General features: G+C 43.6%; 1 protein-coding gene across 1 annotated transcript in view; it reads right to left on the reverse strand.

The window, feature by feature from the left end:
* PHF12 (PHD finger protein 12) overlaps nucleotides 1–27,815 on the reverse strand; it is a 370,276-nt gene that overhangs the window by 194,297 nt on the left and 148,164 nt on the right. The window contains exons 6-8 of the mRNA XM_069226214.1: nucleotides 16,629–16,761; nucleotides 15,860–16,024; nucleotides 9,950–10,108 (exon numbers count right to left, since the gene is read on the reverse strand). Coding sequence (XP_069082315.1) covers nucleotides 9,950–10,108; nucleotides 15,860–16,024; nucleotides 16,629–16,761 — 457 coding nt within the window. The remainder of the gene's footprint in view (nucleotides 1–9,949; nucleotides 10,109–15,859; nucleotides 16,025–16,628; nucleotides 16,762–27,815) is intronic.

The following is a 27,815-nucleotide window of genomic DNA, read 5'->3' on the forward strand; positions in this document are numbered from 1 at the left end:
CTTTGGGGGGTACTGGAGTAGCGTGCTACTCGACAAAAAGTGCTCTGCTGTCTCGTAAGGGGCAGTAAGTGCTATATAATGAAAATGTCACTTACCCAGTGTACATCTGTTCGTGGCATCAGTCGCAGTAGATTCGCATGTTCTGCAATAGCTCGCCATCTGGTGTTGGGCCGGAGTGTTACAAGTTGTTTTTCTTCGAAGAAGTCTTTCGAGTCACGGGACCGAGTGACTCCTCCTTTTGTCTCCATTGCGCATGGGCGTCGACTCCATCTTCGATTGTTTTTCCCCGCAGAGGGTGAGGTAGGAGTTGAATTGTAGTAATAGTGCCCATGCAATGGAGTGACTAAGTATGCACCTATTTAAGGTTGAGATGATACATATATAAATAATTGAAGGTAACTTCCAAACTGCTACAGGCTCCCGGGGAGGCGGGTGGGCACATGCGAATCTACTGCGACTGATGCCACGAACAGATGTACACTGGGTAAGTGACATTTTCAGTTCGATGGCATCTGTCGCTGTAGATACGCATGTTCTGCAATAGACTAGTAAGCAGTTATTTCCCCAAAAGCGGTGGATCAGCCTGTAGGAGTGGAAGTAGTCTGAAATAATGTCCTTAATACAGCTTGACCTACTGTGGCTTGTTGTGCGGATAACACGTCTACACAGTAGTGCTTGGTGAATGTGTGAGGCGTAGACCATGTGGCTGCCTTACATATTTCTTGCATTGGGATGTTTCCTAGAAAGGCCATGGTAGCACCTTTCTTTCTGGTTGAGTGTGCCCTTGGTGTAATGGGCAGCTGTCGTTTAGCTTTAAGGTAGCAGATTTGGATGCATTTAACTATCCATCTGGCTATACCTTGTTTTGAAATTGGGTTTCCTGCATGAGGTTTTTGAAATGCAATAAAGAGTTGTTTAGTCTTTCTGATGTTCTTTGTTCTGTCAATGTAATACATTAATGCTCTTTTGACATCTAATGTATGTAGTGCCCTTTCAGCTACGGTATCAGGCTGTGGAAAGAACACCGGAAGTTCCACTGTTTGATTTAGATGGAACGGTGAAATAACCTTTGGCAAAAATTTAGGATTGGTCCTTAGGACGACTTTATTTTTGTGTAGTTGTATAAAAGGTTCCTGTATAGTAAACGCCTGAATCTCGCTTACTCTTCTCAGGGAAGTAATGGCGATGAGAAATGCTACCTTCCAGGTTAGGAACTGTATGTCGCAGGAGTGCATGGGTTCAAAAGGTGGACCCATAAGTCTAGTTAGGACAACATTTAGGTTCCATGAAGGAACAGGTAGTGTTCTTGGTGGTATAATTCTCCTAAGGCCCTCCATGAATGCTTTAATGACTGGTATTTTATATAGGGAAGTTGAATAGGTAGTCTGCAGGTATGCAGATATTGCTGCAAGGTGAATCTTAATGGAAGAGAAAGCTAGGTTAGATTTTTGTAAGTGAAGCAAGTAACCCACTACATGTTCTGGAGTTGTGTGTAATGGTTGTATTTGATTAATATGGCAGTAGCAAACAAACCTCTTCCATTTACTTGCATAGCAGTGCCTGGTGGATGGCCTTCTTGCTTGTTTTATGACTTCCATACATTCTTGGGTAAGTTGTAAGTGCCCGAATTCTAGGATTTCAGGAGCCAGATTGCTAGATTCAGCGATGCTGGATCTGGGTGTCTGATCTTTTGGTTGTGCTGTGTCAACAGATCTGGCCTGTTGGGCAATTTGATGCAGGGTACCACTGATAGGTCTAGCAGCGTTGTGTACCAGGGTTGCCTTGCCCAAGTTGGTGCTATCAATATGAGTTTGAGTTTGCTTTGACTGAGTTTGTTTACCAGGTAAGGAAGGAGAGGGAGAGGAGGAAAAGCGTAAGCAAATATCCCTGACCAGTTCATCCATAGGGCATTGCCTTGGGATTGTTTGTGTGGGTATCTGGATGCGAAGTTTTGGCATTTTGCGTTCTCCCTTGTCGCAAACAAGTCTATCTGAGGTGTTCCCCAGAGTTTGAAATAAGTGTTCAGTATTTGGGGGTGAATTTCCCATTCGTGGACCTGTTGGTGATCTCGAGAGAGATTGTCTGCGAGTTGATTTTGTATCCCTGGTATAAACTGTGCAATTAGGCGAATTTGGTTGTGAATTGCCCAATGCCAAATTTTTTGTGCTAACAGGCTTAACTGCGTGGAGTGCGTCCCTCCCTGCTTGTTTAGATAATACATTGTTGTCATGTTGTCTGTTTTGACGAGAATGTATTTGTGAACTATTATTGGTTGGAAAGCTTTTAGTGCTTGAAAAACTGCAAGAAGTTCTAGGTGATTGATATGCAGTTTTGTTTGATGTACGTTCCATTGTCCTTGTATGCTGTGTTGATCGAGGTGTGCTCCCCACCCTGTCATGGAAGCATCTGTTGTTATTACGTATTGTGGCACTGGGTCTTGGAAAGGCCGCCCCTTGTTTAAATTTATGTTGTTCCACCACAGAAGCGAGAGGTAAGTTTGGCGGTCTATTAACACCAGATCTAGAAGGTGACCCTGTGCTTGAGACCACTGTGATGCTAGGCATTGTTGTAAGGGCCTCATGTGCAGTCTTGCGTTTGGGACAATGGCTATGCATGATGACATCATGCCTAGGAGTTGTAATACCATCTTTGCTTGTATGCTTTGTGTTGGATACATGCGTTGTATGATGGTGTTGAAATTTTGAATTCTTTGTGGACTTGGAGTGGCTACTCCTTTTGATGTGTCTATTATGGCTCCCAGGTATTGTTGTACCTTGCGTGGCAGAATTTTGGATTTTGTGAAATTGACGGTGAACCCTAGTTTGAAGAGGGTTTGTATGATATGATTTGTGTGATTTGAGCACTCTATTAACGAATGGGCCTTGATTAGCCAGTCGTCTAGATATGGGAACACATGTATCTGCTGCCTTCTTATGTGTGCTGCGACTACCGCTAGACATTTGGTAAAGACTCTTGGTGCGGTTGTTAATCCGAAAGGCAGTACCTTGAATTGGTAATGTATTCCTTTGAATACAAACCTTAGGTATTTCCTGTGCGATGGGTGTATTGGTATATGGAAATAAGCATCCTTGAGGTCTAAAGTTGCCATGTAGTCGTGCAGCTTTAGCAATGGCAATACTTCTTGTAGTGTGACCATGTGGAAGTGGTCTGATTTGATGAAAGTGTTGACTACTCTGAGGTCTAGGATTGGTCTCAGTGTTTTGTCCTTCTTTGGTATCAGAAAGTACAGTGAGTAAACTCCTGTGTTTATTTGTGTGTTTGGCACTAATTCGATTGCATTCTTTTGCAATAGTGCCTGCACTTCTATCTCTAGGAGATTGGAATGGTGTGTTGTTAAATTGTGTGCTTTTGGTGGTATGTTTGGAGGGAACTGTAGAAATTCTATGCAATAACCATGTTGGATAATTGCTAGAACCCAAGTGTCTGTAGTGATTTTCTCCCATGCTGTGTAATAATGACCTATTCGTCCCCCCACTGGTGTTGTGTGGAGGGGGTGAGTGACATGTGAGTCACTGTTTAGTAGTAGGGGTTTTGGGGCTTTGGAATCTTCCTCTATTTCTAGGGAATTGCCCTCCTCTATATTGTCCCCGAAAACCTCCTCTATACTGTCCTTGGTAACTGGACGGTGTGGCTTGTGAGGTGCTGGCTTGTGTGCTTTGACCCCGAAACCCCCCTCGAAAGGGCGTTTTACGGAATGAGCTGTAATTCCCTCTGCTCTGCGGGGAGTAGAGTGCGCCCATGGCTTTGGCAGTGTCCGTATCTTTTTTGAGTTTCTCAATCGCTGTGTCCACTTCTGGACCGAACAGTTCTTTTTCATTAAAAGGCATATTGAGAACTGCTTGTTGAATCTCTGGTTTAAATCCAGACGTTCGGAGCCATGCATGCCTTCTGATAGTTACAGATGTATTAATTGTCCGTGCAGCTGTATCTGCAGCGTCCATGGAGGAGCGGATCTGGTTGTTGGAGATGGCCTGTCCCTCCTCAACCACTTGTTTTGCCCTATTTTGGAAGTCTTTGGGCAGATGTTCAATGAGATGTTGCATCTCGTCCCAGTGGGCTCTGTCATAGCGCGCAAGTAGTGCCTGGGAGTTCGCGATGCGCCACTGGTTTGCAGCTTGTGCTGCGACTCTCTTACCAGCTGCATCAAACTTGCGGCTTTCTTTATCTGGGGGTGGTGCATCTCCAGATGTGTGAGAGTTGGCCCTTTTCCTAGCTGCTCCTACAACAACAGAGTCTGGTGGCAGCTGTGTTGTGATGAAAGCCGGGTCCGTAGGAGGCGGCTTATACTTTTTTTCCACCCTTGGTGTGATTGCCCTACTTTTGACCGGGTCCTTAAATATGTCTTTTGCGTGCCGGAGCATACCAGGGAGCATAGGCAGGCTTTGGTAGGAGCTGTGGGTGGAGGAGAGTGTGTTGAACAAGAAATCATCCTCGACCTGTTCTGAGTGGAGGCTTACGTTGTGAAATTGTGCTGCTCTAGCCACCACCTGAGAGTACGCGGTGCTGTCTTCTGGTGGAGATGGTTTTGTAGGGTATGCCTCTGGGCTGTTATCTGACACTGGGGCGTCGTATAGGTCCCATGCGTCCTGGTCTTGGTCACCCTGGCTCATGGTGGTGTGAGCTGGGGAGTGTGATGGCGTTTGTGCTGGTGAAACGTTAATCACGGGCGGAGGAGAGGGTGGTGGTGTAACTCTTTTCACCACTTTTGGTTGTGGTGCTTGTTCCGTCTGGAACTCCAACCTTCTCTTTCTCCTAATGGGGGGAAGGGTGCTTATTTTTCCTGTCCCCTGCTGAATGAAGATACGCTTTTGCGTATGGTCCGCATCAGTTGCTTGTAGCTCTTCCTCAAACCTATGCTTCTGCATTTGGGAGGTTAGCGAGTGCTCTTCTGTATAAGAGCCTGAAGCTGGGTCGCTTGCAGTTTGTTTCGGCATCGAAACTTTGTCTGCGTGTTTTTTCGGCTCCGAGGTGACTTTTTTCCTTTTCGGGGCCGAAACCTCTCGGCGTCGATCTGTTTCGGTGCCGCTGTCTCGCGTCGAGCCGTGTCCACACCGGCATCTCGGTGTCGAGGCTTGTCTCCAGCACTTTCTCGGTCCCGAGAAGGCTGCGTGCCGGTGTCTCGACCGGAGTCGGACGATCTCGGCACTGTTTGGGCCTTTTTCGGTGCCGACGGTCGGTTACCGATTTTATGGGTTGAGCCATGGCCTGGTGGCAGTGGCGTCCCCTGGGCCTTGTAAATGTTTCTTTGTGTGGTTTTCGACGTCTTACTCACGGTTTGTGTATCGTCGAATCCTTCGGAGTCTGAGTCTTGGATCGAGAAGGTACCTTCCTCTTCCTGTTCCTCGAACTCCCGTCGGGCTGTCGGTGCGGACGCCATTTGAAGTCTTCTGGCTCGACGGTCTCGGAGTGTTTTTCGGGACCGGAACACACGACAGGCCTCGCAGGTGTCTTCGCTGTGCTCAGGTGACAGGCACAGGTTGCAGACCAAGTGTTGGTCTGTGTAGGGGTATTTATTGTGGCATTTGGGGCAGAAACGGAACGGGGTCCGTTCCATCGGCGTTCCTCAGCACGCGGTCGGGCCGACCAGGCCCCGACGGAGGATCGAAAAACTACCCCGAAGGGCACCGGAGCTCTTCGATCTTCGATGCGGTGTTGAATCTAAGTACGCCGATCCCGAACGCAACAATACCGACGAAAATCTTCCGAAATTAACTATTTTTTCTGTTCCGAAACTCGGAGCGACAGGAACACGTCCGAACCCGATGGCGGAAAAAAAACAATCGAAGATGGAGTCGACGCCCATGCGCAATGGAGACAAAAGGAGGAGTCACTCGGTCCCGTGACTCGAAAGACTTCTTCGAAGAAAAACAACTTGTAACACTCCGGCCCAACACCAGATGGCGAGCTATTGCAGAACATGCGTATCTACAGCGACAGATGCCATCGAACATACAATTTCAACGTGCAAGTATGCAAGTCTATAGTTGCCATGTAGTCCCCTTCCTGAAGTTGAGGAATGACTTCTTGCAAAGTTGTCATTGTGAACTTCTGAGTTCTTGTGAATTTGTTGATGTATCTAAGGTCTAAAACTGGTCTTAGTGACCCATCTACTTTTGGAATTAGGAAATATGTTGAGTAATTTCTTCTGCTGATTTCTCGCTTTGGCACCGGTCTTATAGCTTGCTTGGCTAGTAACTCTTCAACCTCTATGAAAAGTCGAAATGTCTCCTCCTTTGAATGTATCTTCTTTGGCCCCTTTGCTGGTGGGTATTTTATTAATTCTATGCAATATCCAAATTTTATTATTTTTAGGGCCCATTTTTCTGAAGTTATTTTCCTCCACTGCTGGAGAAAATGTTTTAACTTTCCACTGACTGGTGAAGTGTGATAGAACTTTGTATTGTTGTAGTTTTGAATCTTTTAAGCCTTGTTTGGTGCGGTTCTGCAGTCACCTGCTTGCAGGAGCCGATCCTCCTCTTGTCGTCTGTCCTCTGGTTCTAACTCTTCCCCTGAAGGAATGCCTCCCACGTTGGAACTACTGGCAACTTGGTTGTGATGATGATGTCTTTGTGCTCCCTTGAAAAAACTGGTGGGTACTCCCTGTTTGAAAACTACCCCTGGAAGCTGGTCTTCTTGTAGGGAAGGAGCCTCTTCAAAATCCTCCTCAAAACTGTAAAGCTCCCATAGATTTTGCAGTTTCATTGTCTCTCCAACTGATTCAAACATTCATCCACAGACTTCCCAAACAACTGCTTTCCATTGAAATGGCCCTGGACCGCTGCTCTGAAACCTGAAATTCTGATCCACGAGTGGCGTCTTAGGGTAACTCCCATCATTAGTTGGCAGCTTGATGTGTCTGCTGCATCCAGGGCCGATCTTAAACAAGTATTTGCAATATTGTTGCTATTGTCCACCAGATGTGCCACTCTTTCTATATTGCTTAAGAAGGTGCTTCATTAGCTCCTCTATTTCTTCGCAATGCTGGTGTGTGCCTGCTGAGTACAGAACCGTAATTGGCCATGTGCCACTGGTTTGCTGCACTGCATTCCATCCTACAACCTATGAGCGCTATATTTACGCTATCTTTGTCTGGAGGTGGCCCTGATGTCGTGGGGATATTAACCCCCTTCCTCGCAGTTGACGTGATAAGAGTCTGCAGGAACAGTGCCCTTTATGTAGGGAGGATCTTTCAGCAAGAACTTGCATTTCCTCTCTGTTCTCGGAGTAACTGCTCTACAAGATGACGGTTAATTAAAGGCTTGCCTGCCCTGGTCCAAAATACTAGGAAACATGGGACGATATTGGTTCGATGTCTGTGTTGGCAATAGTGTTTCTAAGAGGAAACAAGACCATGGTTTATCCTCTTCCACCTGCTGCCTTCTTTATAGCTCAATTTTACATTCTGATATCATCTGGGGGGTGATGGTTTTGAGGGACAGGACTCAACATCCTCTTCAGGAGAGTCTCCTTCCAGGTCTTCCAATTGGCACTCACCATTCTCTCCTTCACAAGGTTGCACATAACCTTGTTCTAGCTAACTGCTTTCTTTTCAACATCGAAGTTTCTTTCAGATTGTACGCCTCAGTGGCTTGAGTGTGAGTCAAGTCCTTTCAGCGCAAAAAAGGGAGCCTTTTGCCTTTCCGATTTTCACCTATAGGTTTTTTCAGGGTTTTGCCTCCACCGAAAACCTCTTGGAAGGCTTTGTGGGACTCCCTTTCTTGGGTTTTAAAAGCAGACTATTAACTTTCGACACAGAGGCCCCCTTTTGATGTCGCAAGTCACATTTTTTAGACGCTTCCATTTTAATGGAGGATTGGGGGTTGCTTACCTCATTCTGGCTCGGCATCTCTGGTACGAAAAAAGAGCTGGTGTTGGGAAGACAAAGATTGAACACTGGATACTTGTCTTTTTGAGGGTATTTATGGTGGCAGTTCTTACAGAACTGAAACAGAGCATTCTCTATTCCACGCGGGGAGCACCCTGATGGGCATTCCTGATGAGCCGTCAAAATACGCTCCTGTTTTTCCTTCCGTTCTCCCCTCTAAGGTAATCTGTGAAAGATTATTATTACTTGATCAATCTTCTTCGCAGTTCTTCTATGAAGTTCCTTGTTAAGCTGAAGAGGTCTCCACAAAAACATCCTGACCCAACAGCGGAAAAAAGAGAGAAGATGGCGAATTAAGGTAGAGACATCAAGAGGAAGTGACACTACATCATGAGGAGACACCAAATGGAGGTTCCGTTGACGCCAACAAACGAAAGTAGAAAGTCAAGATGGACTAAAAAAAATTAGGAAAATATTAGAAAATCCAGACCCAACCACTAGATGGCAGTTTAATGCACAGCATGTGAATCCAGAAAAGAGTCACAGCTGCAAAAGCAGGCATATTCGTCTCAGGAAGACGCACATACTGAGGGGTCTGTCTTCACCTTCTTCCTCCCACAGGATGGACAGTTATCAAAAAGAGAGGGCATTTTCAGTGAAAAGACTTAATTCCTCTCAGAAAGAGACAGAAACAGCTTGATAAAGACCAAATATGTTGAATAAAACAATTGTCACCAAAATTTAGTAGAGAATTTTGATGAAAATAGCCAAAATTTGACATAGCTTGATCCTCCAGGATACTGTCAGCAGGAGCCGGAAAAAAAGAAATGAAGCAACTGCCACCTGTCCAGCATGATGGAATACTGGTGGTCTCCGGCTTCTTAAAGACACAGACTCAGACACAGACAGAGACTCTATTTTCACTTTCATAATGGCAGTCAATGGTGCTACACTACCCTAGGTTACTTCATCTCTATGCTTTACCAAAACAGCGTTCAAGAAAGACGTTTCTGTTTTGTTTTTTTAAAACACCATCAAATTATACACATTTATACCATTCTGGACCGTTTTTTAAGTTCAAGAAGAAGAAGAACTGGGCCATTGCAGCCTGTTCCTATAGGCTGCATAATAATTGTCTCTTAAGTGACTCTGCAGGCCTTCCCGAACATCTGCACTTAAGAAGGTATATTGTGAAGAAGTGCTCTGGGGTCCCTGCACTTGGGCAGGATTATTCAGTGCTTATGACTATTAACAGAAATCCCCTACGAGAGAATTGCCCTTAGCAAATGCAGCTGCCGTAAAAGCACTGATATATCTAGCAGGACAATTTACAGCCATGAACCCGATGGAACAAAATAAATGTTGAAACCTTATTACAGAGGCACTCAAACAAAGTGCACTGCTAGGATCCCACAGAGGATTAGCCACATCATATTCCTCCCACTTAACCAATGCTAACCGACCCTGTACAACATACGCATCATCAGTGATCAGAGCACTTTTCGGCTTTCCACCTCCAGACCAATTCCTTGACTTACCATCACTAAGAAAACTGCTTGTACATTGGATCTTCCGCAAACATATCAGCTGTTTGTCCTCAGGTGATTCCAAGAATGTAACTCCACTTTTTTTTTTGTGGAGGGGACTTGGAATTACATTTCCCTAGCGCAGCGCCTCTGTTACAGCCCAGGTGAACCTTCTGCTTTGCTCATAACCCACGCATTTATCTAAAGGAGCTTTAGTGACTCAACAACTTACTGTGCCCTCACTCTTTTAATCAGGGCTACAGTATAAACAAATGAAAATAGTCTGATTTTTCTGAGCCTAACATGAGACAATCTCTCACTCTCACCTCAGTATTACGTGATGACCGTCTACTTCAATCATGAAGTGAATGATAGACAGCTTTTCCCACCAGTGATCCAAGGAGTTCTAAACAATTGAATTCCGCTCTGCCAAGGCACCATAAATCCAATGTGGATAAAAGCTACCTTCTGAAATTTATTTTCTGATTGTGAATATGCATCTCTCCTTTACCATCCACCATCTCATTGGGACCATATCTACACTGGCAGATTGCAAGGCTTCATTTTGGACACTTACCTCCTGTTGCTCTCTTTGATTGCTTAAGTGCTCAGAGTTGAAAAGGTGCTTCTGTGATTCATCTGTGTACCCATTACAGATTAATTCTCCATCACGAATTCCAGCAGGAGCAAGTAACTGAGGTGGAGAACGGTACTGGGATTTTATAGCCTCTGGAACCTGAGGAACAGTGGATACAAATGTACCAGTTAGCCAAGTAATACCATTTCAACACCACTGTATTTCTGGGTTACCTTGTAACACCTGTATAACTATAAACAGCCACCTGAAAAGAGTGTGTAGCGGGAGGGGTAATGTAAGTGAAAGGTGACAGATGAGAAGCAAAGTTCATAAATGTAATTAAACAGATGGAGTGATCTGAACAGACAGGTGTTGGAGTTTTTTGAAAATCGGAAAAAGAATCTTTAAGTGTGCTATAGAAGAGGAGATATTGAACCTTGACGAAAAGAAACTAAATCTTCCACATCCAACCCATATCTTTGGAGAACCACAAGAAACATTTACAAGCATTACTTTTCAAACCCCTAAGTGCCTAACTCGTCTGTGTTTATTGATCATGAATGTGAGATGTACAGGTCTTGTGTTTTGAAGGGTTCAGTGAGGGATGAAGATAAATTTCAATTTTGAAAGGAAGTTCCATGGGTAGTGAATGTAGGGCGGAAATAACATCTCTATCCACCTTTGGCACACTACACTGTGGATTACTTTATGACAGTACCTATTAGTGATCAGACTGATGCCTTATTTATGTGATACTACATGAAGTTGACAAACTTGGTAAAACAAGGTTTCATGAGCAAGAACTGATGAATTTATTTCCAGGTTCCTCTCTCGAACTAATCACCATAAAGAAGTCCTATGGTCTAACAGGTAAAGAATGCTGACTGACCAAAATGTTAATTGCATGCAAGAAGAACAAGAAGACATTCCAAAACAACAAGATGCTTAGGAACTGAAAATAACTTTTGGGTTTACAATATTAACTTTTTGAACTTGTTGATAGTAAGTACAGCTTATTATTGGCTTAGATCATGGCCTTAGTTCTAACACTTTTGTTGCAGTGGAATGGAAGTATCTCTAGCAGCTGGATCGTTTATAGGGGTTGCATCAAACAAAAGTACTGAAATCCATGGCGGAAATGTTTTATGTGTGCAGGAATGATTATAATAGCCAGCGTATGCATCTTGGTCAATGTTGGTTTCACTGATGGAATCATATGGCTTAAGGTAAAAATGAGTTTCACTTGATTGCTTTCAACAGTTTGAAACCCAGTGGTCGGGGCAACAGGCCTGACCACGATAAATGGGGAAGGCACAGTCAAGCATTAAAAGAATGGCAGGTCACATCCTAAGCTTTAATGCAAACAGCACAAACAACTTAGGTGGGTCCGCTCAATCTCCATGCATGCAGGTGTAGGTTGTAGAGGTTTGACGAAGGACTCTGTTTCATTGTTAGGACAGCAGTTCCTCCCAAAGTGGCAGTTATAACAGCGGGCAGATGCACAGACTCAGTCGTTTAGAGAGCCAGACCCCTCTGAGCAGAGACTGGGCCTTTTAGGATGAGGCGAGTCTATTCACTATTGATCCTCAGAACTTGAGGACGTAACAGCAGAGGCAGAAAAGGAAAATGTTACTTATCATTTAAGCACATGTTTGATTTCCATACTCCTACCATCAAGTGTTTGGCCGAGGCATCACAAGTTATTTTTCTTCAAAGAAGCTTCGAGTCACAGGACGTTGCCATGAAAAGGCTGCATGGGCTGCTGCAAAGGTTGAGAAAGTTGCCTCTTGAAATAAATAAGCATGGCCCGAGAGTAGCTTCAACATTTCTGGTACTGCTGGTGACACTGGTGTGCTTGCCACATTAAGCCAAAAGAGCAAGCCGTAGACCCGCTATCTTTCAAATGATCCAAGGCAGAGTATACTTTTCCTAGGAGGCTAAAGCCATCAAAAGGCATGTCCACCAGTGATGCTTGCACATCCCTAGAGAAACCTGTGGCAGGCATCAAGGCATGTTGCCAGACCACCACACTGGTGCCCATAGCAGAGCCATTTCAGTATATGGTGTCCAGACGAACCCCTAATCTGTATCTGTCCACATCAGGTCCACTGTGAATAAACAGAACAAGTTCCAAAGCTCCACAAGTAGAGCAGGCAAGACCTTGCTCGCCATATCGCAGAGCCAAAAGGCAAACTGAGATAAGGGACCTTCGACCCAAACTGACAGAAGGGCTAGAAGAAGAGAAGACTTAATGTGTTTCGATTCTCTACAACAATGGGGTTCTACTTTACTCCCAGAATCCTGCACAAGGAGGCTTTCCAGTGCCTGACACTGCATTAGAAAGGCTGGTTTCCTACAGGGCAGTCACATGGTGTCTAGAAAGGGAGGAGCTCACATGCAGTTCTGAGCAACGATTGTACCATATTGCCATCAAAGCCTCGATATGGGCCCCAGTGAAAGGCAGCAACTGCTCTCAAGCTGAAGGACATAGCTGCAAGAAATCTGTAAACAAATTTGCCATAGTCTCTACAGTTAGCAACTGCAGTTCTAGCACATCTGCGGGTGGATCTGCAAACCGCTACAGTAAAAGAAGCGCTCTCTTTGGTAGGGGATCACCATGGCAAGTCCAATTCAGTCCCTGAGGAAATCTCAGCCACTAGGATTTTTGCAGTTTCAAATACAGATCAACATCAGTTTGAGTGGGAAGCAAACTGTCGGCCCAACATCATCTTTACCATAAGTAACATGCTGGAGGCCCTGTAAAGTGTCAAATTCATATCCAAAAATAACCTTCAATTGTCTGTAATACTAGTGTGGAGGGAAGGGAAATACCTGAGGGTATTCTTAGACTTCTTAACGTGAAATTGGCAAAGATCAAGCCAAACTCCGCTCTGGATTCAAACCTGGTGTCAGGGTTATATCCAATCACCAGGCAAGGGACTAATGGGGGTCAGTCAGTGCCTGGAAGGGCCTCACCAGCAGAGGTCCGACTGGAGTAGGCCTAGTGCACCCTAAAGATCCAAAGGTGCTGCAAAGGGACCCAGAGTCACTTGAAAAAGCTCATCATTACCTCCTCGAAACACTAGCCAGCTACGGAGTTAATGCTTGTCCCATTTGGAGCATATTTGTTACAACTGTGTAACATGATCAAAATGGGACGATGTCACCATTTAGGTCCTTGTAACAAACTTAAAACATCTCCCTGAAATAGGAGCAGAGTTAGCAGGGAGGGGTAAACTCCTGCTGGGATGTTTTTTTGTGCTTGCACTGAAAATATTTAAGTATTTTGATTTAGCCTTGGATTTAAGTGAGGACAGCAAACTGGACCAGTACCAAAACTTGGATCAGGAGCAAACCCAGGATTTTGAATGTGACCAACTTCACTTCTTGTGCTCAACAACATACAGAGATTTGCGTTGCGCTCTCCTATGGCTTTCAGGTTATCATGAAGAACTTGTAGGATTTGCAACCTTGCTTGGATCCAAGACACTAAAGAGAAACATCAAAGGGCCTGTGACCGACATGTTTCCTGCAGGCATGCCACTGTCATATTAAGAGTTTTTGGAAGTCTGAACATGGATGGAAAGTTCAGGAGTGCCGGATCGGTGATGCAGGTTGCAAAAAATACCAAACAGATGTCAGTGCAGAAGGTACCTCCTGAGTACACCTCTGCATAAATTCAAGGGTGGGAGAAGCTGTGTAACAGAGTCAAAGAGCATCACCTAGTGGTGAGTAGAGGCTACTGAAGAAAAGTTTCCTGATACAATCTAGCGGGGGGGGGTTCCCTCTACATCTAATAACATAATATATTCCTGCAGGTGCAAAGCCATATGAACCTGCCCAAAGGGACAGCATTCTGAAATTGTCTCACAGGAGGAAAGCATTGAATATCATTAGGTCCAGCATGTGCCAGATATCCCTGTATTTTTGTGGAGCAGAAAGGAGCTTTAGTAAGCTCGTCACACTCTCAGTCCCCAACACTACTTCTTAAGGCCAATCTGATGAACAGAGTAAGGATCTCTGCCTCCAAAACCAAGGCGTGGACTGTAAGGCAGGTGGGTTGATGAGCATAAGAAATCTCTGTTCTTTGGTGGTAGAGCACAGTCAAGAAAGGGCAATTAAGAGCAGTTATGCAGTTGCAGCTCCTGCTGCTCTGTAGGGAATGAGGAACAGTGGTGGGATAAGGGGTGGTTATTGACGACATTGTTGCTGATCCCTCACACTCCCTTCAAAGGGATGTTTGCAAAGGCTTGCAGTTTTGGTCAGACTGAGATGCCAGTTTGACTCACTGGCTGTACTTCAGAGAAGCCGCAAAAATGCAGATGTTGATGAAACTGGACCATCAGAGAGACTAGTCTCAGCGAGAAAACTGTGGCCCGCTCTGTTAAAACTATCCAGTGAGGAGTCTAATCTATCCAAGAAGGCGCTTTACATCAAACGGTATGTCCCTCATGGCAGATTAGACATCTTCTGAAAAGCCCATAGAGCACACCCATGTGCACTTTGCAAACAATCAAATATGTGAACAAGGGCTCTGTGCAAGCAGACAAGCTCCCTGAGATCCAGGCACTTGGATTCAGGCAGGCATCACAGTTTAGTAGGTGTCAGAGTTTAGATTTTCTGAGAAAGCATGACCCAGTGGAAAAGCAAAGGCTTTGAAACCACAGAAGCCTTGCACCCAATAGATACAAATGACACACCTACTCAGAGTAGGAAGGGATGGAGAGGACACATCATGTCAGTCTTTAACATCATCCAGACCACTTGCATTTTCAAGGTTCAGAGGTTCGTCTTGGTAGCTTGGCATAGAAGAAAATGACATGTGAAACACGAACATCAAAAACAATAAAGTTAGAAACACAGGTTAAAGGAATGCAACGTAAATGATCACCACACAAAAGTGAAGCAAACCTGACATAGGGATCAGGTGTTACTCAAAATAACGAATTGGGATTTTTTATGCTTTTTTTCCGTCTCTGAAATGAGGGAGAAAGCAAGGAAACCATGTGCTTGCCCGAAGTTCCTAAAAGGGAAAAGCAGCTCCTTGAATTTAAGTAATGGTAGAACACAAGTCTTCAAATCAAAAGGATGGTGAAGATGCTATGCTCTAGGGGAGAGACAAACAAAAGAAGTAAAACTATTTAAGAAGCAGACAAATTACAATGATGAGAAAGCCAACTAATTGTGGTCACCTGAAAACCTATTGTGAAATCTGTTAAGTAGTGGCAGTGTCCACAAAAGATAAACAACAACAAACAGCTCAAAGCTCGCTATCTGTAGGTAGCAAAGTTTTTTTGGCACCGAGTCCAAGCCATATCTCCTAAGGAACGGGGCAGGACAATGCTTTCTATTGTAAACAGTGTAAGATGGCGTTCATCAAATGTCCATGTTTCAAATGATGCTGTTGAAAGCAAATGTTCAGATCATCAGATTGATTCTTCAAGTCTTAGTCGGCAGTTTCCAAACTGCAAATCAATCTGTACCTCAGGTGCTCCAAAACAGCACATCAAACACACAATCAAATATTTATTTAGAGCTCACTGACAAACATTCTTGCAAGCAAATATAGAAGAGTTACAAAACAAACAACCTACGGCCATTTAAAGAGGGTTCCTGTTTCATAAATGTAGAACTTACAACACCATTGTATTCCACATGTAGGTGCCTGGGGCAACAATCATCAAACTGCAAAAAGTAGTGGATATTTATGCAGCCAAAAAAACAGAAAAAAATATGTTTTGCTATTCTCTCCATCAACACTGTCAATCTGCAAATTGTGAGAGATTCAAGAAAGTTAAATGGGAAAGCATTTAAAAAAAGACAATACTAGGAAATGGAGGATGACTAAATGTTAGAGATTACATCATCGAGCGTCCTGTTCTCAACCTAGACTCCCTCCCCATCATGTACCTTCAAGGTTTTCTTCTTGACGGACTGGAGGAGCCTACGGTTGGGAGGATGCTTCTTATGGATTCGGTTCAGGAAATCCACTTTAACCACATGCTGGGATATGGTGTCCTGAAACCGATCAAACACCTGGCATCGGTTGCTGAGGGTCATGTTCTTTTGATTAAGCTGAATGTGGAGAGAAAATAAAGAGTGCACAGAAAAACAATGCCTATTTAACACAACTGGAACTAGATCAATAACTGAATGAGTTCATAAATCGGTGTCACTATCCAATAACCCGAGTGGACCCTACAGAGGCCACTGTGACTTACGGTCTGCCACTATACACAAAACAAGTAAGTTCTGGCACTTGTGATGGGTCTAATATAGTCTGATAAAACGTGCCATTTTCATATATTTTAAAAAAAAAAAAAACGAAAGAAATAAACTGTGTGAAGTGTTATGCATGCTCTTCTTAGAGACCCAGCAAACTGCTCTCCTCAACACCCGCTGCTGTGCAAGCGTCCCCTAACTGCCCCACCTTATACTCTTCAAGTATCTAGATATCAGAACATGCTCTAGCTACATCTAGTCAATCATTAGCTGCATACATAGACTGCCAACAAGATCACCAGTCACAACAATCACATCATGATAGAGAACAATTAACATGGGTCAGACATCAGCTCATTTCACAGGACACAACGGCCTCCAGATAATCAGTATTTTTTGTTTATACAACCCCTTCCCAAATTACCCCACCCAAGCACTTCTTCCAAAAAAATCTTACCACAACATGCTCGATGTGGTTGGGACACATCCAGCGACCTGTTGGCATGGCAGTGAGAGGCGGGTCCAAGCAGTCCATGTGGAAGAGAAGTGGGCAGTAATCACATTGCACTAATGGGGCCACCCGGCAACTCCTACAAGGGAGAACAATCCCGTCACTGCAAAATCCCAGAACCAAACACTTTGTAGCCATGGTGAAATATCTGCAGGTGGTACGTTGAGGACTAAACTATAATGGCGAGACATTCTCTAGACTGAATAGCTCCATTACATGAAATGAGGAAGATTATTTAAGTGCGTCATGGATTACACAGGACAGCAAGCTGCACTGACAGATTGATGAACATCAGTGCTTTACAAAAGTAAGTTTTGATGAACATAATTCTGCTGCAGCCTGAGGCAGTCACAGTGCCTGACTTGCACTTAAATCCACCAGAAAAGTTCCACTACTACATGTGCAGAAGTTACTTACCCATTACTACACTTCTCCAATGTCCGTATAGCTCCATCTCAGGCATGAAATCCTGTGTAGATTTTTAATAGGACTGTTGAAGACTGAAATTTCATTTTATGTAGTTTAGCTACCTAAATATTTGGCGTTTGTCAAGTGAGGTGCACAGGATTAAACATACCTGGTTGCCATCTTCAGAGGTCTGAGTACAACTGGGCCACAATTATATTGCCCCCATAGTGGGTGAAGGAGGGTTGCATGTGAATTTATCAACGCTGCAAGAATGTAGTTCAACAATCAATTTATCTTGCACTGATCCTTTCATAAATTGCATGATTTGTTTAAGACCAGAAAACCATTTACAGTCTTTAAGGATGTCAAAATGTCCATTCTAATAATTTGAGAACCTTGACGTCAGGCTCAGGGATGCAGGACTTGGTTCTGCTCCAGAGTAAGAATGAATGGACGAACAGAAGTTATGCAAGTTAAAGATCGACATGGACGTGCGTTAAAAGTTACTAGTACTGTCCGGCTCATGTTAGAATCACAATAGTCATTGTGCAACACTAGCATTACATCTACAACAGGACACTGGAAATCAATTATATAACGGAATAAGGGCCGGCAATTGCAGAAATGTATGACCAACCAGGAAACCAAAAAGACTCCTCTACTGCTTCCTGTTATTATTAACTAGTGGTGAAGGCCTAGTATGTGGTTATCTAGACTGTGGCAAACGGAACCATTCCTTATGTGCACGACTTTGAACCTATTCACAACTGCTCACTTTGGTTTCTGACAAACAAGACCGTTTGTAATCACTATCGGCTCTGCGCACAGGTTGAGAAGACGACAGGTGCGCTCTGCACAGCCTCCCTACAGCACACTGCTCCCAGAGAAACTGGTACGGAGGACTCAAGGTTCCTTACAGGAAAAAGGTAGCATCACACTTGTCAATCGATTACGTAGATGAAATTGTGTGCTCTGCCACACCCCTTTAAAGAGAAGGAGAGGCCCCATCGACACGACTACAGAGATCTTCGAGTTTCTACACTTACCATACAAGAGACCATAATGTGGAGCACTTTGTGGGCTCACTGAGAACACGAAAGGCAAAGTGACTCAAAACAGATCTCGGTCGAGGTGGATAGTCTTCTGTACTAAAAATCTGCTATGCACTAGCTAAGAAGGAACCTCCAGAGGAAGACTTGTGGGCCAAGGCCTCCACGTTGGCAGGTGAGGACGGGGGGTGCCAGTTCCTGACATCTACCAAGGTGTGCATCATTGCAGACATTCAGGAAACACTACTACCTTGGAAGCAAGGTCTCCTGCTTCATCCCGCAAGTCTTCCTGATGTGTCCACTCCTCAGACTGTCCACCTTTGAAAGGTACTGCCATGGCATCTATTCCAAAGGTGAGGAATCTGCAGTTGGAACCACATGGTTGCATACTTCCAGAAGTAGTTTTGCAGCTTAATTTTCTGGATTCCCATGCTGTGCATTATTCCGCCATCTAGTGGCTGGATATGTAATATTCCTTTCTGTAACTTTATAGGTCAAAGCCTTATAGACAGCGGGTGCGCTCTCGGTTGAGACACATTTTGAGCCTGCCATGGGCTTAGAGTCAGCCCACTGCTTTCCGTTGGTTGGCTTCGTCGGTAATCTCATTGCCTTGCTTATGGTTAGCGTATGTGGGCTTTCCTTCCACTTCTTGTGTTTATCCACCCCCTAGTGCATTATCGCATTACTGTGCCGGTTTTCCAGGTGATACTTTTTTCTTTTTGTTTAGGCAATTTATGAGAGTGCATCTGTTTTTGAGGTGGCTCCTTTCTGTGGTAACCTCCCCTTCTCCCCCGCCACCGTGCTCATACTGCTTTTTCTTTGACTGTGGGCTTGTCTTAAAAGGTTTCTGTAATGCACGCACCCTCATGCGCTTCCTTCCCTGGTTTGTTTTTTGATCTATGTACTCGCCCCCCCCCCATCTCCACATCGTACTCTCTCTAGTTTGCTTTCCTTTTTCCATTTGCACCCCTCACACCATGCAGTTTTCCACACCCTCGCCTTCTTTCTTAGCCCTCTGTGATTCAACACCCCTGCATTGTTTCTCTCACCCGCTTTTATTACTCTGTTTTTTGGCTGCTCAAGCAAGAAAAAAAACACACTCATCACTTTGAGGGTGTGCAAACTTAGTGCCTACAAAATGATGCAACAGCTGTGTGTGGTGTTTACCTTCCAATCTTGTTCTGGAACCCTGGGAATAGAATGTGATGAGTCTCACTTGGCAGTTGGAGGCTCAAGTGGTGGCTGGGGTTTTTCATCCTTACGTATATACTTTGAAATAAACCTTGGAAATTTGTTCCATCTACTCTGGTCTCATTCCTCAATACTACAATTTGGCGAGGAGCGACGAACCCTCAACTTTGGACGACCTTCGTGGTGGATTTTTCAAACCCCAACACCAGGAACTGTTGGCAGGCAGACAAGAGTATTCATTCTTTGTGTTTCTGCGTACATGAAACTATGTAAGGACCTCGAGGGCAAGGTGAAGGTGAACATTCAAGTGAGCTACTCTTCAATCTTTATTTTCTCGCATTACCTCCTGCGAGTTCATCTCCTCGCGCTCTGTCTCTGCGCGGTGTTTCGGTGCACGAGTCTTTTGATCTTGCGCCTCTAGCTCCTTTGTTGTTGTTCAGTGCGCGTCTATCAGTTGTCTTCGTAGGACGCACGCACACCGCCCTACGTCACACCTCTTTTGCCCTCTCAAGTGTTGCCATGCCAAAGCCCTTGTACTGCCTATTTCAACAGAGTCTCTTCAATACATTTTCCTGCTCCTGGTCCCGCGACAATGCTTTCACAGCGTTTTTCTCGGAGTCCTTTCGCTGTGTTGAGTGTTTACAGCAACACACGCCCAGGAACTAGATCAACGTTGGCTTTGCTTTAAAAATAAGAAATTTATGAAAGAAACAATGTGGTGCTTTGAGATTGTTTTTGTATCACTTACGCTATTTATTAGTCCAACCTCAATTAAAGAAACGATAAAAAAAATTTAAAAAGGAGAATTACTTTGTAATACAATTACAATTTATCAGCAATTAAATCAGAGTAAAATGTGGAATGCGGAACGTTCCGGCACCATCATTTTTTTTATTTTTTTTATCAACTCCTATTCCTTGGATTAAGTGGAAAAATGTTTTTGCTCACTACGCAAGGGTGTGTGGAACTTCGTTGAGTGCGGAGAGGAAAACCTCACTGTTGATGCACTGTTTGTGATCAGAGGGACAAGAAGTTTTTGAGCATCTGCCTGAACTGTCTGAACATGATGCCGCAGGCTTAAATGAATTTGAGATCTGCATTAGGAAATTGGATTTGCACTATCTGCCAAAGATAAGTACGATTCTTGAACGGTATCATTTTGGTCATAGGCAACAACGTTCAAGAGAATCTGTCGAACAGTACATCACTGAATTGCGAAAGCTGCCTCAACCTGTAACTTTGGATCTTCGCTTGAGGAAAGAATAAGAGATCAGTTAATGTTGGGATGTATGACAGATAAACCATGGGAGAGTATGTGGCACAAGGATAACCCGTCTTTACATGAGGTCATCATTGCGGCAATAGATTTTTTGAACACTCAAAGGTGTGTTCTGAGGGATTGAAAAAAAACATGCATTCAAGTGACAGTGGACATGAATGTCAGAAAGGAAACCTGGTGCAAGTTGTAAAGAATTCTAGACTTCTTCGCCAGTCATTCGAGGTTGATACTAGCAAAATGAAACAAGTGAAAGGAAAATGCTTTAGGTGCGGCAATGAAGGAAAATGCTTTAGGTGCGGCAATGAAGGACATTTTGCCAATAATAAAGGAAGTCCTGGATGGACAACTCAATGTAAAAGGTGTGGAACGAAGGGGCATTTCACGAAATGCTGCAGATCAGCGACGAATCAAAAAAAAAAAAAAAAATGCAGGGAGGTGGATATGTTAGACAATGAGGAAAATTTAGAAAAGGAAGATTGCATCTTTCAAATTAAAAGTTTCTCGAGTAATGGCCCTTTGGAGGTAGTTAAAGTGAATGACAGTCATGTCAAAATGTTGTTTGACTCTGGTGCCAAAATAACGTTCATTCCAAAGACATTCTTTCAACAAAAATTGTCTGGCAAGGTCCAATTATTTGAACCAGACATTAAACCAAGAGGATATGGAGGTGTTCCAATATGTTTACTGGGATATTTTTGGGGCACTATAGAATACAAGGATAGAATTGTTCCAGGAAAGATTTATGTCTCCATGAAGGGTGATTCCCTTATCAGTTGGCTGCATCAACGTGACCTTAATGTATATTTAGATCCTAATGAGGATCCCCTGGTATGTCTGAGAGAAAACCCAGATGTAAAAGTGTGTAGTGTAAAAGTAAAGGATGATTCAGTGGTCAGTTTGGTGGAAAGTAATGCAAGGTGGATGCAGGAGTTTCCAGATGTTTTTGCAAAAGGCATTGGGTGTCTCAAGAATTATTGTCATTTAATAAAATTAAAGCCTAACGTCATTCCCAAAACTGCCAAAGTTAGGAATGTACCATTTTTGGTACGGCAAGACATGAGAATGGAATTGGACAAATTGGTGAATGATGGTATTATACAGGCGGTTGAAGCTACAGAATGGTTGTCTCCAGTGGTCGTGGCGCAGAAGGCAAATGGGAGTGCAAGGTTGTGTGTAGATTTAAAAGAACTCAACAATGCGGTAGCTGTGGACCACTATCCATTGCCTAATATATGTGATCTATTGTGTTCTTTGAATGGTGCTAAGCATTTTTTGTCCTTGGATTTAACGTCTGCGTACCATCAAATTGCCCTGCATCCTGAGTGTTAAAATTTGACAGTGTTTGTGACACCTTTTGGAACCTTTAAATTTGTGAGAATGCCATTTGGGTTAATTTCTGCGGCTGCAGAATTTAAAAGAGTTATGGAACATGTTCTTAACGGGCTAGATGGTGTAAAAGTGTATCAGGATGATGTGCTAATCTTTGGGTCTGATGTCGTACAACATGATGATAGATTGAGGAAAGTGCTGTCTCAATTGCATTCTGTTCGGTTAACGTTGAAGGCTGAGAAGTGCAAGTTCAATTTGCAAGAAATTTAGTATTTAGGTCATTTTTATAAGTGGTGAAGGCATTAAGCCCAAGGATGATTTGGTCAATACTATTTGTAAACTTGAGAGCCCTAAAAACAAGGAGGAAGTGATAAAACTCTTAGGCATGGTAGAATTTTATGGCAAGTTTATTCCTAATTTGGCTCAGAAGACGTCAAGGATAAGGGAGCTGTTACAGAAGGGTAGGGAGTTTCATTGGACAAAAGATTGTGAGGAACAGTTTGGAGTGTTAAAGCAGTGTTTGGTCTCAGCTGCGAGTCTAGGCAGTTTTGATACTTCTGATGAATCTTGGATATTGACAGATGCCAGTTCTAAAGGTTTAGGTGCTGTTCTATTGCAAAGAAAGGATGGTGTTGATCGTACCATTTAGTTTGTGTCTCGTGCGTTGAGAGGTGCTGAATGCAATTATTCGTTTGTGGAGAAAGAAGCACTGGCTGTGGACTGGTCGGTGCGCAAATTAAGAAAGTTCCTATGGGGAAAGAGATTCCAAGTTAAGACGGATCATAAGCCTCTTAGAGAGGTGTTTTGCAAGAAAGGCATAGACTTAGTGTCTCATAGGATACGGAAATGGGTTTTTGCGCTGCAGGAATTCAATTTTGAGGTTTTGTATATACCTGGTGTAGACAATGTGTTAGCAGACTGTCTTTCGAGGTTGGTTGGGGGTGATTGTGATGAACGTGTCATGGAAGATGTTGAAGGTGTGAATGATGATGAGGAAGTCAGTGTGTGTAAAATTTCAGAAGGAATTATTTGGAAAGAAATGTGGAAGGATGAATTAAGGAAGGATGTAGTGTTGTTGAAGGTCACGAGTCTGGTAAATGAGGGTTGGAGTGAAGAAAATAAAAGTGATGATTCTATGAAAGGTTTTTGGCAGGTCAGAGATTAATTGTCAGTTGTGGATGGTTTGCTTATGAGAGGCTCAAAACTTGTTCCTCCAACCAGTGTGAGAGAAGCTTTAGTAAATCACACCCATGCAAGCCATATTGGTATAGCCAAAACTGAGGAGAGGGTGAGGAAAGGATATTGGTGGCCAGCTATGGATGTACAGGTGGAACGAATGGTAAGAAATTGCATTGAATGTTCGACGTGCGATAAGGGGTTGAAGTGGAGAACGCAACCAAAGGTGTTGAGAGAAAAAGCTAACAGCCCTTGGTCAGATATTGACATATTAGGGCCACTGAGAATTAATTATTTTGATTGTTATGTGTTGGTGTGTCTGGACATTTTTTCGCGTTGGCCAGAAATTACAATTGTTAATTTGGTGGAGTCAAAAGTGGTAATTGATTTTTTCGAAGATTTATTTGAAAGAGAGGGGTTTCCGAGCTCCATACTTTCCGACAATTGAAGTGAATTGTTCAATTCACGTCAAAGGAGGTTGAGGAGTTCCTTTGTGAGAGAGGAGTGAAGCACAAGAAAGCAGCTCTTTATCACCCAGAAAGTAATGGGGTAGTTGAAAGGTTTGTTAAAGTTTTGAAGGAAAGTGTACAACAAGCTCTGTCTTCAGGGTGTAATTGGGAAGTGACTATTAGAAAAAAAAAATGAAGAGAATATCGGTTCACTCCACATTTGTCTACAGGTGTAACTCCTTTCCAGCTGTTTAGAGGAAGGAGGCCAAATGTTGAAATTTTACCGTTCTGGGTTTCTGAGAAACAAAAGATGGTGGATAAGCAAATTGGTGGAACTGGAAATTGGAGAGAGAAGGAAAGAGAGAAGATGTTGCGTAGAATAGAGGTGTATGATGTTAGGAAAGCAGTGAAAGAAACTGTAGTGAGTGTGGGAGATTGGGTGAAAGTAAAATTACCCAGAAGAGGTGGTGAATCCAAATTCAGCCAACCTTTTGAGGTGGTTAAAGTTTTTAAGAATGCAGTAAAACTGAGTGATCATAGAATATAGAATTTGACTTGAGTGGCGAAGGTTTTGCAAAATTGGAATGAGTGTAGTGATAAAACGCGAGGTGGTAATTTAAGAAAACACCACAGTCTGGGAGAAAAAAAGTAGACCTAGTAGAGTGAGAAAGAGTTCAATTTTTTTCAAGGATTATGTCAGGCATTAACTCTGAAGAAGATATAAATTGTATTCTAAAAAAAAAATATATATATATAAAATGGTTTGTGAATATAATTGTATTAGACTATGGAGATGTGTACTTGTGTTTCAATATGCAAGGGGGGTAGGTAAGAAATGTTTTTGTTGTTAATGGGTATAGTGAGGGAGGTGGTGTGGTGATTACCTTCCAATCTTGTTCTGGAACCCTGGGGAATAGAATGTGATGAGTCTCACTTGGAGGCTCAAGTGGTGGCTGGGTTTTTCATCCTTACGTATATACTTTGAAATAAACCTCGGAGATTTGTTCCATCTACTCTGGTCTCATTCCTCGATACTACACTGTGCACTGATCTTGTAGCGATATCCTTCTCCCTTGGGTGGTTGAGTTTTAATGATTGTATGCTAACAAACAGGTGTTTAACTATCTTCTGTCCTACCTGTGCGCGTCTATTTGCCTGAACGTCCACAGAACTGTTTTGGTGTAGGTGTGTATGGATGAACATATAGATGCCATTTAACTGTCGTTAATGGGTGTGGCCCTTAAAAAGGCGATCGTTGCTCTCTTTTCCTTGTGGGCTGGGCCTTCGGTTTCTCCTCTACTGTCATTCCAGCTTTCTTGTGGCAGGTGTGGATTTGTGTGTTCTATCCACCTTGCAATGGTCCCTTTGGACACAGGCGAGTCTCTGTTGCTGGTGTAAAGAAAATAAAGAGTTGGCTTCCTTTCCTATCCAGTTTGTGACCTGTATGCACTACATGACTTCCCTCAGCACAGCAAGCGTATGCAATCCCCTTTCGGCATTCGTCAATGGCTACTGGAAAAACCTGAATGCGGAAGTGTGTGATGACCATGGGACGTAACTGGATTTATTCTCTCAACCACCATGTCTTTGTGTAACTATAAGTAAGGTTCATGAGCTGTCGGCGCTTGCAGTTTGCTGACCCTGGGTAGGGATGTGATGGCTGCTGAGAGGGTTGTCTTTAGTGTTAAGTATTTGTATTCTGCTTTATTCACTGGCTCTCACAATTCCTTCATTAGTTAGGTGAGCAGCGTGCTTAGGTTCAACAAGGGTGTTGGTGCTGTCTGCAGTAGTTCAATCCTTTTTGATCCGTCCAGGAATCTTTGAGGACCGGTGTAATGAAGAAACTTCTCCCTGTATGATCCCCTAGTTTTTGCCACTATGGCTGCTGGGAGGACCTTGAGAGAGACAGAGGGGTAAGGTTATTATCAAGGAGGTAGGTAAACTACCTAATGTCCTGTGTTGTTGCGTTCCTCTCTGCTGCACCAATGAACATATCTTTTCATTTTGCCATGTACCACTTTCTTGTACTTGGTCTTCTGGCTTCCCGTAGGATCGCCGTGTCTGGGGAAAACCAAGGGGTCTGAACTTTAAGTCATCAAGAGTCAAGCTGCTACTTTGAGGTTGGATTGTTCTCGGTAGCAGAATTGTTTCTACTGAACTGTCAGCTGGTTTTGTGATTGAGGAAGTTTTATTATTGCCCCCTGTTAGAGCTCCACTATGCCAGAGTACCAGGTCTGTCTTGCCCACTATGGTGTTATCACGATTAGCATTATGGGCGACTGCCTGAACTTATTTATTACCAATGGTACAAGACGTATTGGGGGAAAATAGTAAGCACATTTCCCTAACCAGTCATCAGCAGGGCAATCCCATGTGACAGAGGGTGTAGGTACCTGGATGCATTTTCTGGTGTTACAAATAGCTCTGTGTCTGGTCTACCAAATTTTTAAAGCAAAATTTGCAGTACTTAACGTTTACACTCCCATTCGTGCAATGCACTTTACCACCTGCTAAGTCTGCCTGCCCTTATGTTTGTACTCCTGGCAGGTGCACTGCCACTAGGGTTGCATGTCTCTGTGCGACACATCTGGACAGCACAAAGAATCTCTTACCTCCAAGCTTGTTGAGGCAGAAAATGGTAGTTGTGTTGCCTGTCTGGATCCAATTTGTTTTCCCTTTTACCTGGGAGCGACAGGCCTTTACAGCCTGGGAGAATATTTTGAGTTCCAACACATGTATGTGCTTTTCCATTTCATTTGAACTCCACAGCCACTCATGGTCATGTTTCCCCATATGCGCTCCCCTACTCTGTGTGATATGCATCCTTGGTAATGGTCACTGAGGGAGGTGCAAAGTTGTATAGTCTGCCTACGGTGATGACTAACCACTGTATATTCTTCTGCATCACCTGTGTAGCAACCACTAGATCCTTGACACTTCTTTGGCCTCTGACCACTTGCTCTGTAACCATTCCTGCAGGGGACACATGTGTAGCTTGGCAGATTGAATGAGTGGTATACATGGTGCCGCCACCATGCCCATCAACTTGATTACCTTTCTCACTCTCCGAGACTGTCCCTTCTGGTGTAAGCAAATTTGAGCCCCCAATGCCAGGGATTACTTCAGCACTGGGAATGCTTTTGCCTCTTTCGAATTTACAGGTCTACCCATGAGCATCTTTTCTTGCCCTCTAACTGGGGATGATTTTTTTTTTCCAGACTTATGATGAAGCATCACTATCTGAATGCTTTTCTGTGATTGTTCTTGTTGTTTAGGTAGGGGTTTACATGATTCTCATTCTTCTTAAGAAGACTGCTACTACATCATGGCATTTTGTGAAGACCGTGGGTGAGGGCTTTATCATAAAATTTTATAATAATTTGAACTGAGGAAGTACCTTGTCCACAACTAATTTGAATAATTTTTTGTGCCTGTGGTTTACTGGTCTGTGCAGGTAGGCATTGTGGAGGTCTATACGGCCATGTAGCCTGCTTACTTAAGAAGCGGTAGAACTTTTAGCAGCATGGTAATTTCGAACCATTTAGTCTTTGTGTGTTTATTTAACAGTCTGAAGGCTAGTATCAGTAGTAAGGACTGATCTGGTATTGTTACTAGAAAGTACCCCGACTATACCACAAGGCTGATATCTCTTTTGGGGACTTTTCAATAGATTGCGAAAACAGGAGTTCTTGCACTTCGTGCTGCAAGTGAGAATCTTTCCTTGCTACGATTGTTTGCTTTTGGTGGTACTGTTGGTGTTTTTTTTTTAAGCAACTCAACATAATATCCAAGTTGGATAATGTTTGGTATCTACTTGCCTGAGGTGACTGCCCTTCATTCACAGGAAAAAAAATCACCGTATTTTGACCCCCCTTCACTAGTGTTGGGGGTGAAAGTTGAGTGAGTCACTTCACTGAGGAAGCAGCGCCATTAAACATCTGTCCTTTTCCCCTTGCTCTGCCACAAAGACTGTTGCAGTATCAGGAGGTACTGTCATTGGGGAACAGTTGCCTATGAACTGCATGGTCGGGTGAATGGAGCTTGAGAGGTGCTTGGCTGAAAAAGTCCCAATCCGAAGCAGTCTTATGCTGACCAATGAATGGCAAATTTATGATCCAGGCCTGCAAGACAGGTGCATCTCTTAACTGTTGTCTCTATACACATTTGCCCACTTGAAGTATCTTCAGCATCTATCGCTGAACTGGGGCATGTGTTAGAGATCATCTTCCTTTGCTGGTTGACTGTCTTGGCC

The sequence above is a fragment of the Pleurodeles waltl genome, chromosome 3_1 (genome assembly GCF_031143425.1).
Source record: "Pleurodeles waltl isolate 20211129_DDA chromosome 3_1, aPleWal1.hap1.20221129, whole genome shotgun sequence".
In the NCBI taxonomy this organism is placed as follows: domain Eukaryota; kingdom Metazoa; phylum Chordata; class Amphibia; order Caudata; family Salamandridae; genus Pleurodeles; species Pleurodeles waltl.